Source organism: Labeo rohita, chromosome 7, assembly GCF_022985175.1.
Source record: "Labeo rohita strain BAU-BD-2019 chromosome 7, IGBB_LRoh.1.0, whole genome shotgun sequence".
Classification (NCBI taxonomy): Eukaryota; Metazoa; Chordata; class Actinopteri; order Cypriniformes; family Cyprinidae; genus Labeo; species Labeo rohita.
Window position 1 is genome coordinate 9,091,569 of NC_066875.1, and position 17,626 is coordinate 9,109,194.

At 38.0% G+C, this 17,626-nt stretch overlaps 2 protein-coding genes across 9 annotated transcripts in view; one reads left to right on the forward strand and one right to left on the reverse strand.

The window, feature by feature from the left end:
* The first annotated feature begins 64 nt into the window (after positions 1–64).
* rps17 (ribosomal protein S17) lies at positions 65–4,479 on the forward strand. Its single transcript, XM_051114571.1, has 5 exons — positions 65–141; positions 642–793; positions 932–1,037; positions 4,078–4,143; positions 4,360–4,479. Exons 1-5 carry the CDS (start codon positions 139–141, stop codon positions 4,435–4,437), a joined length of 405 nt encoding a protein of 134 aa, XP_050970528.1. The 5' UTR covers positions 65–138; the 3' UTR covers positions 4,438–4,479.
* A 755-nt stretch (positions 4,480–5,234) lies between these two features.
* The window catches only part of neo1a (neogenin 1a), a 173,760-nt gene continuing 161,368 nt past the window's right edge, over positions 5,235–17,626 (reverse strand). For 5 of the 8 annotated variants that reach the window (XM_051114569.1, XM_051114565.1, XM_051114564.1 and 2 more), the window contains 7 exons: positions 15,334–15,472; positions 14,993–15,228; positions 14,219–14,311; positions 13,571–13,729; positions 11,527–11,775; positions 10,644–10,768; positions 5,235–6,720 (listed from right to left, as the gene is read on the reverse strand). In XM_051114569.1, coding sequence (XP_050970526.1) covers positions 6,637–6,720; positions 10,644–10,768; positions 11,527–11,775; positions 13,571–13,729; positions 14,219–14,311; positions 14,993–15,228; positions 15,334–15,472 — 1,085 coding nt within the window. In that variant the 3' untranslated portion in view covers positions 5,235–6,636. Of the gene's footprint in view, positions 6,812–10,643; positions 10,769–11,526; positions 11,776–13,570; positions 13,730–14,218; positions 14,312–14,992; positions 15,229–15,333; positions 15,473–17,626 lie in introns of all 8 variants that reach the window. The other 3 variants (XM_051114567.1, XM_051114568.1, XM_051114570.1) reach the window with 3 other exon arrangements.

A 17,626-nucleotide genomic window follows, 5' to 3' on the forward strand; every position in this document is an offset into this window, starting at 1 on the left:
TGCGCTTTTTTATATTTTACCCGTTGATTTGAAGCAGATGATAGCGCTCGTTCAGAGACTTTTATATCATTTCCGGGAGAGCTTTATAAACTTCCGCTCCGGTCGAATTTTAACCCTTTTCCTCTAGACCGGCTCAATATGGTGTGTATGACCCACAGTGAATCCCTGTCAATCCGTATCAATCCTGTGTTTTATCTCCTCGTCACGTTTTTAAAAGCACCAAAATGTTTTGTTAATATTCTCAGAATTAATTTATACTGAGTATTTTGACATTTGGCATCTGCGGTAAATTAGGATGTTGAAAAAACAACTCCGCGTCATCTCCCGGTTCACAATTTTTGAATCTCAACGGAAGCCGGTTCAGATATTCAGAGGCAATACCATGTTGAATTTACAGGACTATTTTGGTACTTTTAACGTATTTAAATAGCCCGAAACAATGACGCTTTTAACCTTCCATGTCCATGTGTTGATTTAAAAAAAATTAAAAGTCATAGTTGTTATAAACTAGTGTAAGTTATAGTAGTTTCTGTTCTTAACGTGATTTTGTTCACTCAGTGTGACATAACATCTCTGATCTCAGTCGAAAGTGCAAAAATGCCTCATATTATGTGACTGAAGTTTAGTTTGTGTGCTGACAGGGAGGTGTGAGAACCAAGACCGTGAAGAAAGCCGCTCGGGTGGTCATCGAGAAGTACTACACCCGGCTGGGCAATGACTTCCACATCAACAAGAGGGTGTGTGAGGAGATCGCCATCATCCCCAGCAAAGCTCTGCGCAATAAGATTGCAGGGTGAGTAAAGTGCCATGGTAAACCCCATAGTAAATGAATATGGTAATCAGGGCTCTACAAAAACATGCTCTTGTGGGCAGTTATTATGTGGGTATTACTAATGACTTTCTTTAAAACAAAAATGTTGTTTCTCTGCAGTTATGTGACCCATCTGATGAAGCGCATTCAGAGGGGTCCTGTCAGAGGTATCTCCATCAAACTGCAGGAGGAGGAGAGAGAGAGAAGGGATAACTATGTCCCAGAGGTCAGTTGACACTTCATACTCATCAGTAGGTTCATAGAGAACGTGCAGCGAGGACAGCTGACTCCTGAAACCTTTCACATTCTTAATATTCTGCGTGGCGGTCAGTTCACAGCAGTGACAAATTAACCCTATCATTAAAGGAATAGTTCACCCAAAAATCTAAATTCTGTCATTTACTTAATCGTTTCAAACCTGTAAGACCTTTTTTCATTCTTGGAGCACAAATTAAGATTATTTTGATCAAGTCTGAGAGCTTTCTGACCCTGCATAAACAGCAACGCAGCTGACGTGTTCAATGTTGACTCGTGTGTCAGCAGCACCACACGCATGCATCATGGATGAATTTTTGAAGACTGACACGGAAGAGAAGAAATTTATATTTGTTTTCTTTGCACACAGAAAGTGTTCTCATAGCTACATAAAATTAAGGTTGAACCACTGATGTCACATAGACTTGAATGTGATGGTTGCATTGTTGTCTATGCAGTGTCAGAAAGCTCTCGGGTTACATAAAAAATATCATATTTGTGTTCAGATTTTTCCTGGTCACTTCAATAATTTATTTTTATTTTTTTGAGCAATTTATAGCATTTGAAGGAGAACTCCACTTCCAGAGCAACAATTTACAAATAATTTACTCACCCCCTTGTCATCCAAGATGTTCATGTCTTTCTTTCTTGAGTTGTAAAGAAATTGTGTTTTGAGAAAAACATTTCAGCATTTTTCTTCATATAATGGACTGATATGGTGCCCCGATTTTGTACTTCCAAAATGCACTTTAAATGCGCCTTCAAACGATCCCAGCTGGGGAAGAAGGGTCCTATCTAGCGAAACGGTCGATCGGTTATTTTAATAAAAATACTATTTATATACTTTCTAATGCCAAACTCTCGTCTTGTCTCACTCTGCTTGGACTGTTTTTGTTCCAGTTCATGACAGTCGGTTATGTCGAAAAAATCCCATCTCATGTTCTCCCTCAACTTCAAAATCGTCCTATATCGCTGTTTTACCTTTTTTGTTAAGGGTGTTTGATCTTCTTTGCATGTGCACTTTGCAAAGATTGGGTCGGAACTTCTGTAGCAATGTAGGATGACTTTGAAATCATTTTAGACAATCAGAGTTTTTCAGTTCATGGAGAGAAAGACGAGCGTTTAAGATTAAAAAAATATTTTTTTTTAAATGAAAATTACCGATCGTTTCACTAGATAAGACCCTTCTTCCTCGGCTGGAATCATTTACAACCGCATGTGGGATCGTTTGAAGCCGCATTTAAACTGCATTTTGGAAGTTCAAAATCAGGGCACCATATCAGTCCATTATATGGAGAAAAATGCTGAAATATTTTCCTCAAAAAACATAATTTCTTTATGACTGAAGAAATACATGAACATCTTGGATGACAAGGGGTGAGTGCATTCTATGTGAATCTTTGTTTTGGAAGTGGACTTCTCCTTTAATCAGATTCAAAAAGTCACTTTAGGCTGTTACCAGTCAAATAATATCCAGTAAATTCCATTTTTGCACTGCAGAAGTGGAGCAGAAGGTGTGTCTGAAGCACTATGTAGATGCAGTTGCTTAAATAATGCTATGAGATTGTGGCAGCTCACTGTTTTAATGAGAGAGGCATAGAAGCATTCCTTCAGCAGATTTGTTCAAATGGCTAATTCGTTCACAATCTAAGCAGATGACTGTCTTTATGAAATGGTTTTTGCTTTGTTCAAAAATTACTGCATTCAGGAGTGAAACAGCTGTGTATTGCTCTGAAACGCACAGTGGTTGGTGCAGCTTTGTTTAGAACCATTTGTCTTGATGGCGATATTGTCAAATGTAAATTACTCTTTTTACTTTTTATACAACAGTTAAATAAACATTGCATTTGCAGTCATGCTGAATGCTGATAATAAGAAAAAAAATTTGACTCTTGCTCGTGTGATTATGCTTCTATCATATAGAAATATGAGAGACAAATACATACGGGGTGTTTTTGACCTCGTGTATTGAATTTGGGGTCATTTGGATCTGCGCTCTCAACTTTTAAGTGACGTTTGATAATGTCACCTTCCACATTGTTAAAACAAAACTATTATCCAGGGTTTTTTTGTCTTTACATTTAAGGCCTGGAAACCTTAGAAAATAGCAATATTCATGAAGAGGTACTTGAAAAGTTTTGATCCTAGTCAAATGATTCGGAATTTGTGATCCGAGACCTGATCTGAAATGATGGTTTGCAAATCATTATTCAGATCCGGACGTCAGAGCATGGATCGCAGAACGTTTGATTTAGATCGGAACGTTGGAGTGTGGATTGTGAATCACTTGTTTCATATAGGGGCTCATGAATCACCCCCCTTTAAACAGTACAAAACATCAAACCATTAAAGCAGTACAGTTATAAAAAGAAAAAAGTATATACAATTACAATACCCTTAAGAAAATTAACCATGGTTTTACTATAGTAAAAGTGTAGTATACTTTGTAATAAGTTGGTAGTAATACTTCATGTGCTTTGTTTTTGCCTTTTTATTATATTATATTTTTTATTATTATTATTATTATTATTTTTTTTTTTTTTATTCTATTTTTTTTTTTTTTTTTTGAAAGATAAGACATTGTTTGATAAGTGAGATCTGTGATTGAAGTCCTTGAAAGTAGTGCTTGAAAAGTCCTTAAGTCCTGTAATTTCATTGGACTGTATCTGTACGAACCCTGATTGTTGTCAACAGTACAAATCCCTACTCTCTGTCATCATTTTTTGTGGCATACTTTTATGTTACCATTTCTGATTAATTGGCTTTGAACTGTTAGTATGAGTTTTGGACAATTAGTTCAAGACTTTTTATATATAATTCCACTGAATTCCCTAGATTATTCCTAAAGAGCTAAAAAATAAAATGACTTCTGTAGTAGTAGTATTAATATTAATGATGCTAGATCTTTCAGTACCAGAAATTTCCATTATTACCTTTGATACTTGTGTGTGAGACATCACTAGTACTGTATTTAGTCCCTTATTTCTTGTGCCTGTTCACTCTGTTCTCAGGTCTCTGCTTTGGATCAGGAGATTATTGAGGTTGATCCAGATACAAAGGAAATGCTGAAGGCTTTCGTAAGTCAAACTTAAAATTTAATCCTGTGGGTTTTCAGTGCTGTAACGACTATTTTACAGCAGTGTTGCAATTCAACAGTTCTTGAGTAAATTTAGAAAGCTGCTGTCGAATGTTCTGGAAATAATGTGAGATATTAATGTGAAATGTCAAAACAGAAGGTTATCATTCCAGTGGTCATATTCAGACTTGAATTGTAGTACTTTCTCTCACTGCAGGACTTAGGCAACATCTCCAACTTGCAGGTCACCCAGCCAAGTGTTGGAATGAACTTCAAGACACCCAGAGGAGTCTAGATGTTTAATTTATCAGATGTCAATAAAGACTGCAAAAAAGAACATCCTTGTGTTTGGAGTCATTTCTGACAATCTGGATGATCACTCACTTCACAACACTTATATCTGGCTTGTTCATGTTGTAATGCAATGCAGTTATTCTTGTTTTTAACTAGATTGTACAAAAGTTTCTCAGTCTAAAAACAGCAATACAGCTGAATCGGAATTAAATGTGAAAGACATGCTACCCATGTTAACAAATACTTAACCTATGCCAGGTATCTATTATATAAAAAATAGCTTTTCCCATGGTAATGGAAAAATAAAGTAATGGAAACATTTCCATGCTCAATTTTAGTGGTTTCTAACCAGTGTTTGGCGAATGATGGTTAATGGACCTTATTCAGTAATTACGAATGACCAGAAAAGGGGGTATTTTAAATGGCGAGGGGGTTCAGGAAAACAAAAGCACATTTCAAAATTAAGTGCATGCGAGTAAATAAAAAAAACAAAGGCAGTGTTTTTAGTAATTTTTTTAAAAAGCCACAGAGTATTTCTAGAGACAGCAAGAAGATCTTTGTACAGAAATAAGCAACAACAGAATTCTGCATATGCAACACAGTAAAACCTGCCGCTCAAATATTATTTCAGAGGCAAAAGAACAAATAAGACCAGCTGCCTATGCTAAACTATGACACTACATTACACAAATAGAGCTTTATATTCAAAACACAGGATATGTAAAAATGTTTTTTTTTTCTTTTCTTGAAATAGTTGAAAAAGTGCAATAAAGGTTTGACTGTTTACAACTTGATAGGTTATCCCAAATAGTTTTTAACCAAGCTTGTTCCTAGTTACCCAGAATGATTTCTTACAGTCAGAATGACATTCAAGAAAATGAGACATTAAATTCATAAAACAAAATTATGATTGCTGTTACATATTTTCTTTGGGTAAAAGTACAGATCAAAACCATATCCAGCAGGGGAGGAACAGTTGCGTTTTTTTGCCTCACACATTGAAATTCTATACAAGTTCTTCATATGAAACAAATACAAGAAATATAATGGAAAATAAAAGATGAACATGGGGAGTCCTGTATAAAAGTTGCATTTGCACTTTGTTGCATTAAGTGCCGAGAACACGGTCTGTAAAATCTCACAGTGAATGTTGTCATTCATTCATTGAGCTATGATACAAGAATTCAGACCAATGCAGCAATAAACCATATAAAGCACTTTTTCCAATCTACCAAATTTGTTCATTTAGCAGTCGTGAATATGTAGAACCTGACGTTTTGAGTTTCAGCACCAAGTCTGACAGCATGTGTGATGGAGGTCTACGCTCTCGTACCAACGGACTGTGACCAGTACCAGTTCAGCATTACTACAGAATAAATATCACAGTGTTGTGTGATAAACATTTCAAAAACATTCCCAGTTGTAATGATTTCTGCCATTCCACACGAATTTAATAAGGCATATCTGAAGGGAACTCCCATTTAAAACAGGCATGATGTAGAAGGGGGAAATCCATTCGAATAGCAAATGAAAAAGCAGCATGTCTCTGACTAAACGGAAACTGTCGTGAGAGGTCAAAAACATTGCTGTGGTGGCGAAATGAGTCCGTTTTAAACATATATACAAACTGATAAGTGTATATGCATATAAAACAATACAAAACATGTTTAAGAAAATAAGACATGGCACGTTATATGAAAGAGACACCAATCAAAATGCTTAATACAAAATGAGTCGCAGAAATAAAAAGGACGACGTCCAACGTTCAGCTCACTGGAACGGGGGCAATATATATAGATACAAAAACATACAAAGAAAAGACACAAATGAAACACTGTAAATTGTGCCTTACAAGCACCAACACGTACACCAGCATAATGTAGTTTTCCTTTTTTCGTAGGATAATAAAATGGTGTCTTTTCAAACGGTCTCCGCTGAAACATAAGGAAACGTTTTAGGATGCTGAGAGAATAATCGCAATCGTCTGGTTGAAGCAACCACGTCCTTTCTCAGAATGTCCACTGTCCTCAGTTGATGGGTTTCTCCTTCCTGAGAGCAAGCAAGGTATGCCAAACGTTAGTGTTTTGATTTTTCCCGTCTCACTCTCTTCTCTCTCCATTTAGCGAATGATTGAGAACTCCTCCATGCTGTACGTCCTCCCCGTGGCAGGTGAGGTCTAGTGTTATTGTGAGGATTGTGCTCAGGCTGTCGTGATGGCGTTTAGGTCCTTCATTAAGCCCTCCAGATGGGCCATTTCCTCCGTCAACTCGTCCGTCTCGTAATTCTGAGGGAGATGAAGAAGGTTACTGCGGGGGGTGGGGTTGGGATGAGCTGGGGTTTGGGGAACGGGGTTTATGAGGGGATGGTCAATGGTACTGCAGAAGAAAAGCAGAAAATCAAATAACGCAGCCACATGCGTGGTAATGGATGAAGGGGTACGGTAGTATTGCGCATTATGCGGGACAAACGAATACCGATCAGCAGTTTTAATTCAGTTAAAAAAAATTGCAAAATTGCAATAATTAATTGTAATAAGGGGGCGCAGCCGTTAAAAGGGGGAAGCGGGTAAAGGTTTGAGAGAGAAGGAAAAAGATATAAAACATTTTATTATTAGCTTTCTGTAAATATATCTGATATGAAACAGTATACTAGATATATAACAGTATCCATAGAACAAAGTATGTAACATAGTACAGTAGAGCACAGCACCAGCAACACCAAGGTCATAAGCTTGATGTATAATAATAAAATGTACACCTTAAGTGCAATGCCGAACGTCATAAATAGGTAACTTCTACTATGCAGTACATAATAAAAATAAAACACATTTTTGGAGAAGACAGTTGACTTTGGTTCCTTACCGATAATCCTGTCAGATGTTATAGATACATTTTATTGTCAATGTATAAATAATCAAACTACATTTAATATGTGACCCCGGATCGTAAAACCCACTGTGTGGGTCAAAATTATTGATTTTTCTTTTAAACCAAAAATGATTAGGATATTAAATAAAGATCATGTTCCATCAAAATATTTTGTACATTTCCTACCATAAATATATCAAAACTTAATTTTTAAGTAGTAATATGCACTGCTAAGAACCTTATTTAGACAACTCTAAAGGTGATTTTCCTCATATTTTGATTATTTTGCAACCTCAGATTCCAAATTTTCAAATAGTTGTATCTCAGCCAAATATTGTCCTATCCTCACAAATGACCAAAGAAATGACCCTTATGACTGGTTTTGTGGTCCAGGGTCACATATACTTAAAGCTCCTACACTTGACCAAAAATACATCCAGAACAAAGCCGTTTTTTGTTTCGAACGTTACAGAGTTCAAGTTACTAGTTCAAGTTCGTAACAGAAATGCCTCAAGTGTATATGGTTTTGTTGTAAAAGTCCTTGCACACCAAGTCTGAAATTCTCATCTGAAATGTTCGCAAGTTAAAAAATAAATATGACCTGACGTTGTGTCAATAGCTGGGTTATCCAATGTTGTGAATTTAACATATGCGCAAAAATTGGAATATCGCATAAACCATTCGCGAATAAGCCCCTTTCCATCCAAGTCAAAGAGAACAAAATCGTCACTTCGTGATAAACTGACACTATATGTTACTAAGAAAAGCCACTGAATATAGTAATTTTCATAGAAAATAAATTACTTGGACCTCAGAGTGAGCAGACATGAGATGTGATCATTTCTTTCAGAGGTGGATGCCTGCTGTTTGGGAACACAGTCGTGTAAGACAGTTCTGGGAGGCAATTATACAGAAATACTTTGACGACAGACTTTGCTCAGGTATTTCAGAATGACCATAACATTTCAGATGCTGTGGAATGAGAACTGGTTAGACGAGTTTTGCTGTCCCATAGCGCAAAGTCACATGACTTTTTTATGCGTATGGAGGAATTTATTCTGTAAATGTGTTTCCATCTACCATTATTCGCATTAACCCTTTTTGCACAAGTCAAAAACCACCTCAAGCGAGCATAACAACTTTTTTGCGAAGTAAGGGGTTTTATTCGAAATGTGGGGTTTCAATCACTCATTTCAAAATTGACATAAAAAAAGGGTGATGGAAACAGCTAATCATTTACGCACAGCCTCAGAAACGCTCGTCCGTCATAAAAAATGCGGATCAGGTTCAATTTTAATTTTTCGCATCTGTAGCAAGCATTTTGTGAGGTGTTTTGACCATTCAGAGTCACCAGCTTTGTGTGTGTGTGCGTGTCTGTGGGCCCGTCTACACAAAACCAGAGCTTTTTTCTTTTTTTCCCTAGTTCTAAAAAAAAATTCTGTAAACACGCCGTTGTCTCAACAGATATCTGCGTAGACACAAACGACCGAAGTATGTAATATACATGCCAGACCATGTGTTCAAATAGTTGTGGCGCTATAATTCTGCCACAGAGCTACACTGAAAATGGCTTAGAGACTTAGAGCATGTGCATAAACCTTGCCCACTGCATACAAACCCAACACAACAAGAAGAAGACAAACATGGAACAATACTACTCTGACTATTAATCTGCGTTAATGTTAGTTAGTAAAAATACAGTTGTTCATTGTTCGTTCATGTTGTTGATGCTGTTAGGTGACGTAGCGGTGTCTGACTTGGGTCGAGACATGGGGTGACATTATCATTTCACAAAATATACGGATTGGCTGTACACACGAAAATGCAAGGCTGTCATTTTCAGATTTATCCACTCTGGGACCTGGTTAAAAAAAAAATTAGCAGTTTCAGGCTCCCAAAACGCCAGATCTGTCTGGATGAAACGCTGTTTGTGATATATGTATACGTGTGTTCATATCTTAGTCCGGTGGTCTCAAACTCAATTCCTGGAGGGCCACAGCTCTGCAGAGTTTAGCTCCAACCAGCTCCAACTCACACCTGCTTAACAGTTTCTAGTAATTCTGAAAACCTTGATAATTTGCATCAGGTGTGTTTAATTAGGTTTGGAGCAAATCTGCAGAGCTGTGGCCCTCCAGGAATTGAGATTGAGACAACCGGTACACAGATACAAAGACATACTGCCAGTTTCTGTTCAGAATCAATTGGTGGTGGTACTTTTAATATGTGGCTCCAGTATCGCTAGCAAAGCATTAAATTGAGCCACTGACATCCTGAAGTAAACTTTGAATCGCTTAAGATAATCCCGCAGCTTCTTGATAAGGAGGTGGATCTCTTCTTCCTCTCTACACAATCGCAGGTTTGGATGGACCCAATATTTCCTCTTTCTTTTTCTCTTTTTAACAACAACATTGTCCTCTCTGTATTTTGTATTGGTTTGCCAATTTTTTCAGATTGCGGATTAACATGCATCAGACTCAGTGTGCAAGGTTTCTGTGTTAGACGAATACGAAAAAAACTCATATGAAAACGTAGACTCTGTGTGCAAGTACCTTAAGAGTGTGTTCACACCTGTAGTTTGGTTAATTTGGTCCAGACCAAAAAGGAAAATTATGCATTTTGTCCTGGTCTGCTTAGTGTACACACTGGCACTTTTGACAGCGAACCTAAAGATACCGAGCCTAAAAACATAGTGATACGTTCACAATCTGATTGGTCGGCTTGAATGACAACTCGGAACTCAACAAACACCCTAAACAAAAATAAAAGGTGCGTTCGACTTTTCGGCACTGCGGGTGTATCATCAAAGTACCCATTCACTGATCGGTCGCTTTCAGTCAAATACACCTAATGCCGTCTGCTGGACTAAGCGCACGTTGCATGTATATGATTTTATTTTTACCACCTGCGAACTCACAGAGAGCTCATAGAAGGCACGTTACCTCCTTGTTGCTCAATGTTTGCCCTCTGCTCATTTTGTTTTGGATACACCGCTTGTTCCCTTCATGAAATTATGTTGCATAGCATCGCATCTTGTTATTACTTCCTGTTTTTGTTTCGTTTAAAAGTATTTGGTCAGTGTTGCATTCATATTTTGTTCGAACCGCACCAGAGTTCATTTGGAAGCGGGCCGAGACCCATCTTTTCAGGGGTCTCGGTCCGCATGTTTGGTGCGCACCAGGGTTCGGATGGCAGCATTCACACTTAAATGAACCAAACTAACAGAGCAATCACACCAGAGTTTGTTTTAATCAAACCAAACATGACCAAGTGTGAACACACCCTAAGAGTCATAATGTACAAAAAAAGTAGTAGAGAGCATTATAGGAACAAAAGTACTCACGCTCCCTGCATCTTCATGCAGTCTGATGCTTTCTGAGACATCTGGCGCACTTGGAACTATGACAGGCATAGGAGTTCTCGTCCTTCCCAACGTACCAATAGAGGCTGTTTTAACTGAGTGAGGCCCTAAAACAAATCGCATAAGTCAGTGTCTGCCTTTCTCCTTTTTAACCATGAAACTTTGTAATATTGTGCAAACCATTAAGTTATTTTTAGAACATTTTGAGTGTGACAACTATATCCAGGGTACTGGAATAAATCAGTTTTCTATTTAAAAACAGAATCTTTTCCATCAGTCCATTTGTCTTCCTTTTCAGCCACTATAAACTGTGGTGTCCCACAAGGCTCTGGTCTAGTCCTATTATAATCTCATTGTACATGTTCCAATTAGGCTCAATATTCCACAAACGTTTCTTATGGAATATCGTGGAATATATATGTGAACCTGGACCACAAAACCAGTCATAAGTGTCAGTTTTTTTTTGTTTTTTTTTAAATTGAGATTTATACATCATCTGAAAGCTGAATAAATAAGCTTTCCATTCATTCATAGGACAATATTGTGCCTTAAAGTTGTCCAAATTAAGTTCTTAGCAATGCATATTACTAATCAAAAATTATATTTTGATATACAGTAGGAAATTTACAATCTTTACTTAATATCCTAATGATTAATGATGAAAGAAAAATCTATAATTTTGACCCATACAATGTATTGTTGACTATTTCTATAAATATAACTGTGCTACCTATGACTGGTTTTGTGGTCCAGGGTCACATATTAACTTTTATAAACATTTTAAAAGCCAAAAGTCATTATTTTAGGCACTGCAATTTGGATCACCCAATATAGATGTGAATATCTTGTGTGAAGAGGAACTTACCGGTCTGAGACAGCAGTGGAGTGCTGGGTAATGCTGCTGAGTCATACATGGGGTGAGCTGGGATGGCAGGCACTGCAAAACTCTTTAGTGGGTGCGTGGGACGAACGTGTGCGGTGGGTGTGCTGAACGCTGGCTCCTCTTCAGCAGCTGAGCTGTGGTAGCTAACATCTGTCTCTGAAAGGTCAGTGGTGCAGGAGGGCTGTCCAGATGGAGGGTGCAGGTCAACACTAGGGGTGTTCCTTACTGACTCTGTAATTACAACAGTGCATGGGTCAGCACATGGTCCATACTGCATACTATCAGACATGTGGGTGTTGCATATAAGCAACCTTAAAGACCATAAGAAGCCTGCTGGGAAAAAACAGGTAATATCATGTTAAAGAGGCCAGACCTAAATGTGAGTAGGTGGAAACTGGTGGAGTAGACTCTGAAACAACCACTTTTGAACTATCTTTTTTTGACCAGGGTTTGGAGACTGAAGGAGAAAGTCCAGACCATCTTGATGTATCCCAATCTTAATGTTTCTTTATTAAATGTATTGTTGTTTGGTATTATTGCCATAAGATTTATTACATTAAAGGAGAAGTTCACCTCCAGAATGAAAATTTCATGATAATTTACTCCAAGATGTTCATATCTTTCTTTCTTGAGTATTTTTAAAGAAATTATTATTATTATTAATTATGGTTTTTGATAAAAACATACCAGGAGTTTTCTTCATATAGTAGACTTTAATGGTGACCAACGGGTGGAAGGTCCAAACTGCAGTTTCAATGCAACTTCAAAGGCTCTAAACAATCCCAGCCAAAGAATAAGGGTCTTATCTAATAAAACGAACAGTCATTTTCTAAAAAAAAAATTACAATTTATATACCTTTTCACCACAAATTCTCATCTTGCACTATCTCTGCGATGCAAATGAATGCCTTTGCCCATTAAGTAATCACATTTAGTTAGTGATTTAGTAATCACGTGGTTAGTTCTTCATCTGTGTATATTGGTTAAAAAAGGTAGGGTAGGGTGAAAAACTCCATCACATTTTCTCTAACTTCAAAATTGTCCAAAATGTCAACATTTGCTTTATAAACACTGGATCGGTACTTCCACCTACATCACGCGTTATGTTACTTATGTTACCTTTTATGAAAAGTAATCCGTTACATTAATTTTGCGTTACTTTTTAAATCTTTTTTTTTTAAATATAAAACAATTCTAATGTAAAAGCCCTTTTACACCAAAAGTGAAATGAATTTACCTCAGGCTGAAAAGTACATTAATGCAGGAGATCACTCTTCAGCTATAAAAAAAATAAATAAAGCACAAATTTTAGTTTATCTAAAACAAATTTTGCCTATTAGTATGGTTGATTTGCATCATCGAAGGTCGGCAGCAAAGACACCGGATAATAAAATGGGATTAAATACAAAGTATATATTTTTATTTACCATATTTAATTATTGCAGGGTTGTGTCATATTCTGAGTTTGCATTTCACTGTTTTATTCATTTGAAGGAATACTGATTCTGTTTTTTGTGAGTGAGGTGAATTACCGCATATTTACATTTAGTCTAGAATACAGTAACATCATGTTTACTCCTAGTTTCCTGACAGGAGAATTGTCAAACGTTAAATGGGCAAAAAAGTAATTGCCGTTACTTATTTGAAAAAGTAACTCAGATACTTTCTTAAAAATTCAAAAGTAATGCGTTACTTTACTGGTTACTTGAAAAAAGTAATATTATTATGTAACTCGCGCTACTTGTAATGCGTTACCCCCAACACAGTTGGCCACCACTGAAGTCCACAATATAGAGAAAAGTCCTGGAATGTTTTCCTCAAAAACCTTAATTTCTTTTCGACTGCAAAAAGAAAGACATGAACATCTTGCATGACATGGGGGTGGGTAAACTATCAGAAAACTTTCATTCTGGAAGTAAACTTCTCCTTTAACGTTAACTTTGTAAGGAGTGACTCAATGGGGGTTAACTCATTTGTATCCAGGCACGATGAGGGTCTTCACGAAGTCCCACTAATGCACTCTCACCTGTTGACTCTGCCCTGTCTAGATGAGAGATGGGGGTGGCGATGGACCGCGTGCTGCTCTGGTGGTGGAGATAGCTGCGTGTTGGCGAGGCCAGGCTGCCCAAGTGATAATGATGGTGATGGTTATCGAGGGAATGGATGGGGTGAGCACTAATCACAGCTGCGAATGGACACAAATAATAGACCGCCATGGTTTAGACCTTGCACACAAAGCTATGAGATTATGGAAAGCATGGTGCATCTGTAACATCTGCTCATGCAAACAAACAACACAGATCGAAAGACACGCTATGTTGCTAGGTTAAAGAAGTTATGTAGGGCTAGAAACATACTCCAGACAAGTATGCAAATGCAGATGCAAATTCTTGGCCAACCTGTTCTTTCACTGCTGTGGTGCTAACTTAACTCTTAAGTAATGTGCTGAGCAAATAATTTGACTATTGCGCTGCCATGGCAGCAGTTGGCAGCAATTCTAAGTCATTTGTACCCGTGTACTTGAGCAGAGTATGTTTTTTGGCCTACAACTATAATAATGAACTCAGGGAACCTGAGCACTATTCCAAAGAGCATAAATTGTTAAATATCCCAACTGAAAGAAAATGGGCCAAATTATGGGTGTCCGGTCCCTGGTTCAGGATCGCACACTTACGCTGAGGGGGTTGTGCATCAAAGGGCATCATCATTTTAGGTCTCATTCCCCGACGGCCTGCCAGTGTAGACATGCTGTCCTCTGATTCGTGGCCTGTAAATCAGACATTGACCAGCCAATCAGATTGAGACAGGCTTACCCACCCAACAGGCTCCCAATACAAGAGCCATATGAAGACAACCAGCTGACTTCCTAGAGTCAGTTGCCAAGATCATGTGATGTTTTCACTATTGCAGTGGGATTCTATTGTTTGTCCATTAGAGGGCAGTGTAAACACACATATCAGGAGAGCTGTAGGAGTAGGCAGCAGCAGATGGGTATCACCATTCATGCCACGAAAACAAAAGGCTGCAAGTTGTTCCATTTTAAGCAAGTAACATGCCAATCACAAGCAATAATGACAAATAGTAGACATGACTTTGAAGCATTCTTCAGAAGCAGCAGTTGAAATGATGTCATGGATTATGCAGAAGGCAAAGACAGTTTAAAGACCCCATGAAATGGTAACAAATCTTTTTTCTTGTGTTGATGGTTGTTTCCCTACTGAAACAAGAAGCTGGGGGTGGACATATCAAAGGGACTTTTTATGCAGCCTTAGGTTTACATCATATCTTCTTGCTACTTTTGAGGGAGGGTTCTAGTCCATTTTCCAAAGAGAAATACTATATGTCAAAAATCTCTTGAAGATTGTGGGTTCATTAGTACATAGATGGCCTTAACAGACAAAACTCTTTGTGTTTTGATTTCATGGGGTCTCTAAATTAAAGTTCTTACCACGGTAGGAGTTACGTCTCTGGAGCATTGGATCCATAGACCCATCCACCGGGGTAATGTCTTGGGAGGTTCGGGGGATTGGTGTGTCGGTCATGACTGGATTGGGTTCAGGCGATTTGTCAATAGGTTTTAACTCCAAACGTTCGTGGTGGATCCAGAGGTCTGGTGGTTTCAGATCTTTGGAGTTGCCCTTATACTTGTGGGATCCATTGGCAGACTTGCAGGCTGCACGTTTCCTGGAGATCATATCAAAGAGTTTGAGGGAAGGTTGTGGCAAACACATTTAGCCTCAACCAGGACCGAATATTAGGGCTGTTCGTCAGCAGGAGAACTGAACTTACTTTTTCTGCTGTGTTGTGGTACGGCGTGTACACAGGAAGGCGCCAACCACCACCAGAATGATGGTAAATGCACCCACAGACACAATTATGACGATAACCAGGATGTGGTTATCACCAGTGCTAGACATATCTGTTTTCCCTGAAACATGAAAATTTTATGGTTATTTGTCAAGGCAAACTTTGAATGTTGGTTTGTCAAATTATTGCCTGAAAGTTTTCAAAGCCCTAACATTTATGACAGAATGGCCTGACAGACATAAATATTGAGGAAATTGGTTGAGTTTTGCTATGGGGTTACTAAGTCACAATATGTTGTTCACAAGGTGTTTTTATGTGGTTGTAAGACACTACTAGGGTGTTGCTAAGTGGTGGCTAGGTTGTTGGTGTGGTTCCAAGGGACTACTAGGGCATTGCAAATCTTTTGCTAGGTTTTTTCTAGCATGTTGCAAAACAAATTACTAAGGTGTAGGTTGCTAGCCTGATACGAAGGTGTTGCTAGGCTTTCTAGGTGGCTGGTACTGGGTGATTGAAAAAAACAGCTGGTTGGCTGGTCTCCCATCCTGGCTAGGCTGGTAAAGCTGATTTCCCAGCCTGGCCAAGCTGGTTTTAGCTGGTTGTTCCAGCTGGTCTCCCAGCTTGACCAGCTAAGACCAGCCTGACCAGCTAAAGAAATGGCCACAACCCTTCTAAAACCAGTCTGCTGACCAATTATGACCAGCTATGACGAGGCTAAATGACCAGCTAAAACCATCCAACAGGCTTTCATCACCTAGGTGATTGGTAAGGCACTGCTAAGCTGGAGTTGGGGTGTTTTCTGAGCATTGCTAGGTGTTGATTTGTTGTTGATAAGATCTTGCTAAATGATTGCAAAATTGCAAGATAGTTTCTAGGTTATTACAGTGTTGCTAGTTTGTTGTGGGTGGTTACTAGGAACTAATAGGTGGCTGCTATAGCATTGCCAAGCTGCTTTAAGGTGTTTGAAACATGTTCTTCACAGGGCATCGCCAGGTGGTTGCAAGGCAATGCTAAGAAGTTGTTAGGGTGTTACTAAGGGGTTACTAGGCTGTTATTAAGCTGTTGCTGTGTTATTGTGGGTGTTTGCTAGGGCTCCTGGGTAGTTGTTATGACATTGGTAGGTATTTGCTACGGTATCAATATGGTGTTGAAGTAATTATAAGGCTCTGCAAGGGCGTTGCTAAGTTCCTAGGATGTTATTAAGGTATTACTAGGTTGCTGGGGTGGTTCCTGGGGATTACTTGATTGGTTGCTACTACGGTATTGCAAAGCTTTTGATAGTTTTTTTCTAGAGATATGTTGGTAATAGGGTGGAGAACATTACTAAGGTGTTGTTAAAAGATTGCTAGCTTTTTATGAAGGTGTTTGCTAGGTGATTGGTCGTGCTAAGCTGAAGTTGGGTGTTTTCTGAGCATTGCTAGGTTGTTAATTTGCTGTTGATAAGGTATTGTTAAATGAATGCAAGATGCCACAAGAGTGTTGTTTCGTGGTCTCTAGGTTGTTGTTAAGGTGTTGCTAGTTTGTTGTGGGTTGTTACTAGCAGTGTTGGGTAAAGTTACTTTTAAAAGTAATGCATTACAATATTGAGTTACTCCCTAAAAAAAGTAACTAATTACGTTAGTTACTTTTTATGGAAAGTAATGTTACACATTACTTTTGCGTTACTTTTTAAATCTGGGCAGGGCTTGCTTGTTTGCTTTTAAGATAAAAAGTTCTATTTTTGGCAAATGTAAAAGCCTTTTCCCACCAAAAGCCTCAGGCTTTGAGAAAAGTGAATTCACGTCTGTACAGTAGACTGCAGAAGAAAAAATATCAACTCTTCAGCAATATAAAAAAAGGAAAACTAATGTTAGATTATCTTGAGTCATTTTTGCTTATTAGTATGGTTGAATTGGATCATCGAAGGTCGGCAGCAAAGACATTGGTTAAAAAAATGGTATTAAATGCTTAAAAGATATTTGTATTATTTAACATATTTAATTACTGTAGGTTTACGTCATATTCTGAGTTGAATTTCACAGTTTTTATTCATTTTGAGGAATACTGAATCAGTTTTTTGTGAGTGAGATGAATTAATGCATGTTTACATTTATTCTAGAACTAACATCTTACTCCCGATTTCTCTCAACATGGGGAAAGGAGAGCTTTTAATCAATAAATGGGGAGAAAGTAACTGGCGTTACTTATTTGAAAAAAGTAACTCAGATACTTTCTTGTCAATTAAAAAGTAATGCGTTACTTTACTAGTTACTTGGAAAAAGTAATAATATTACGCAAC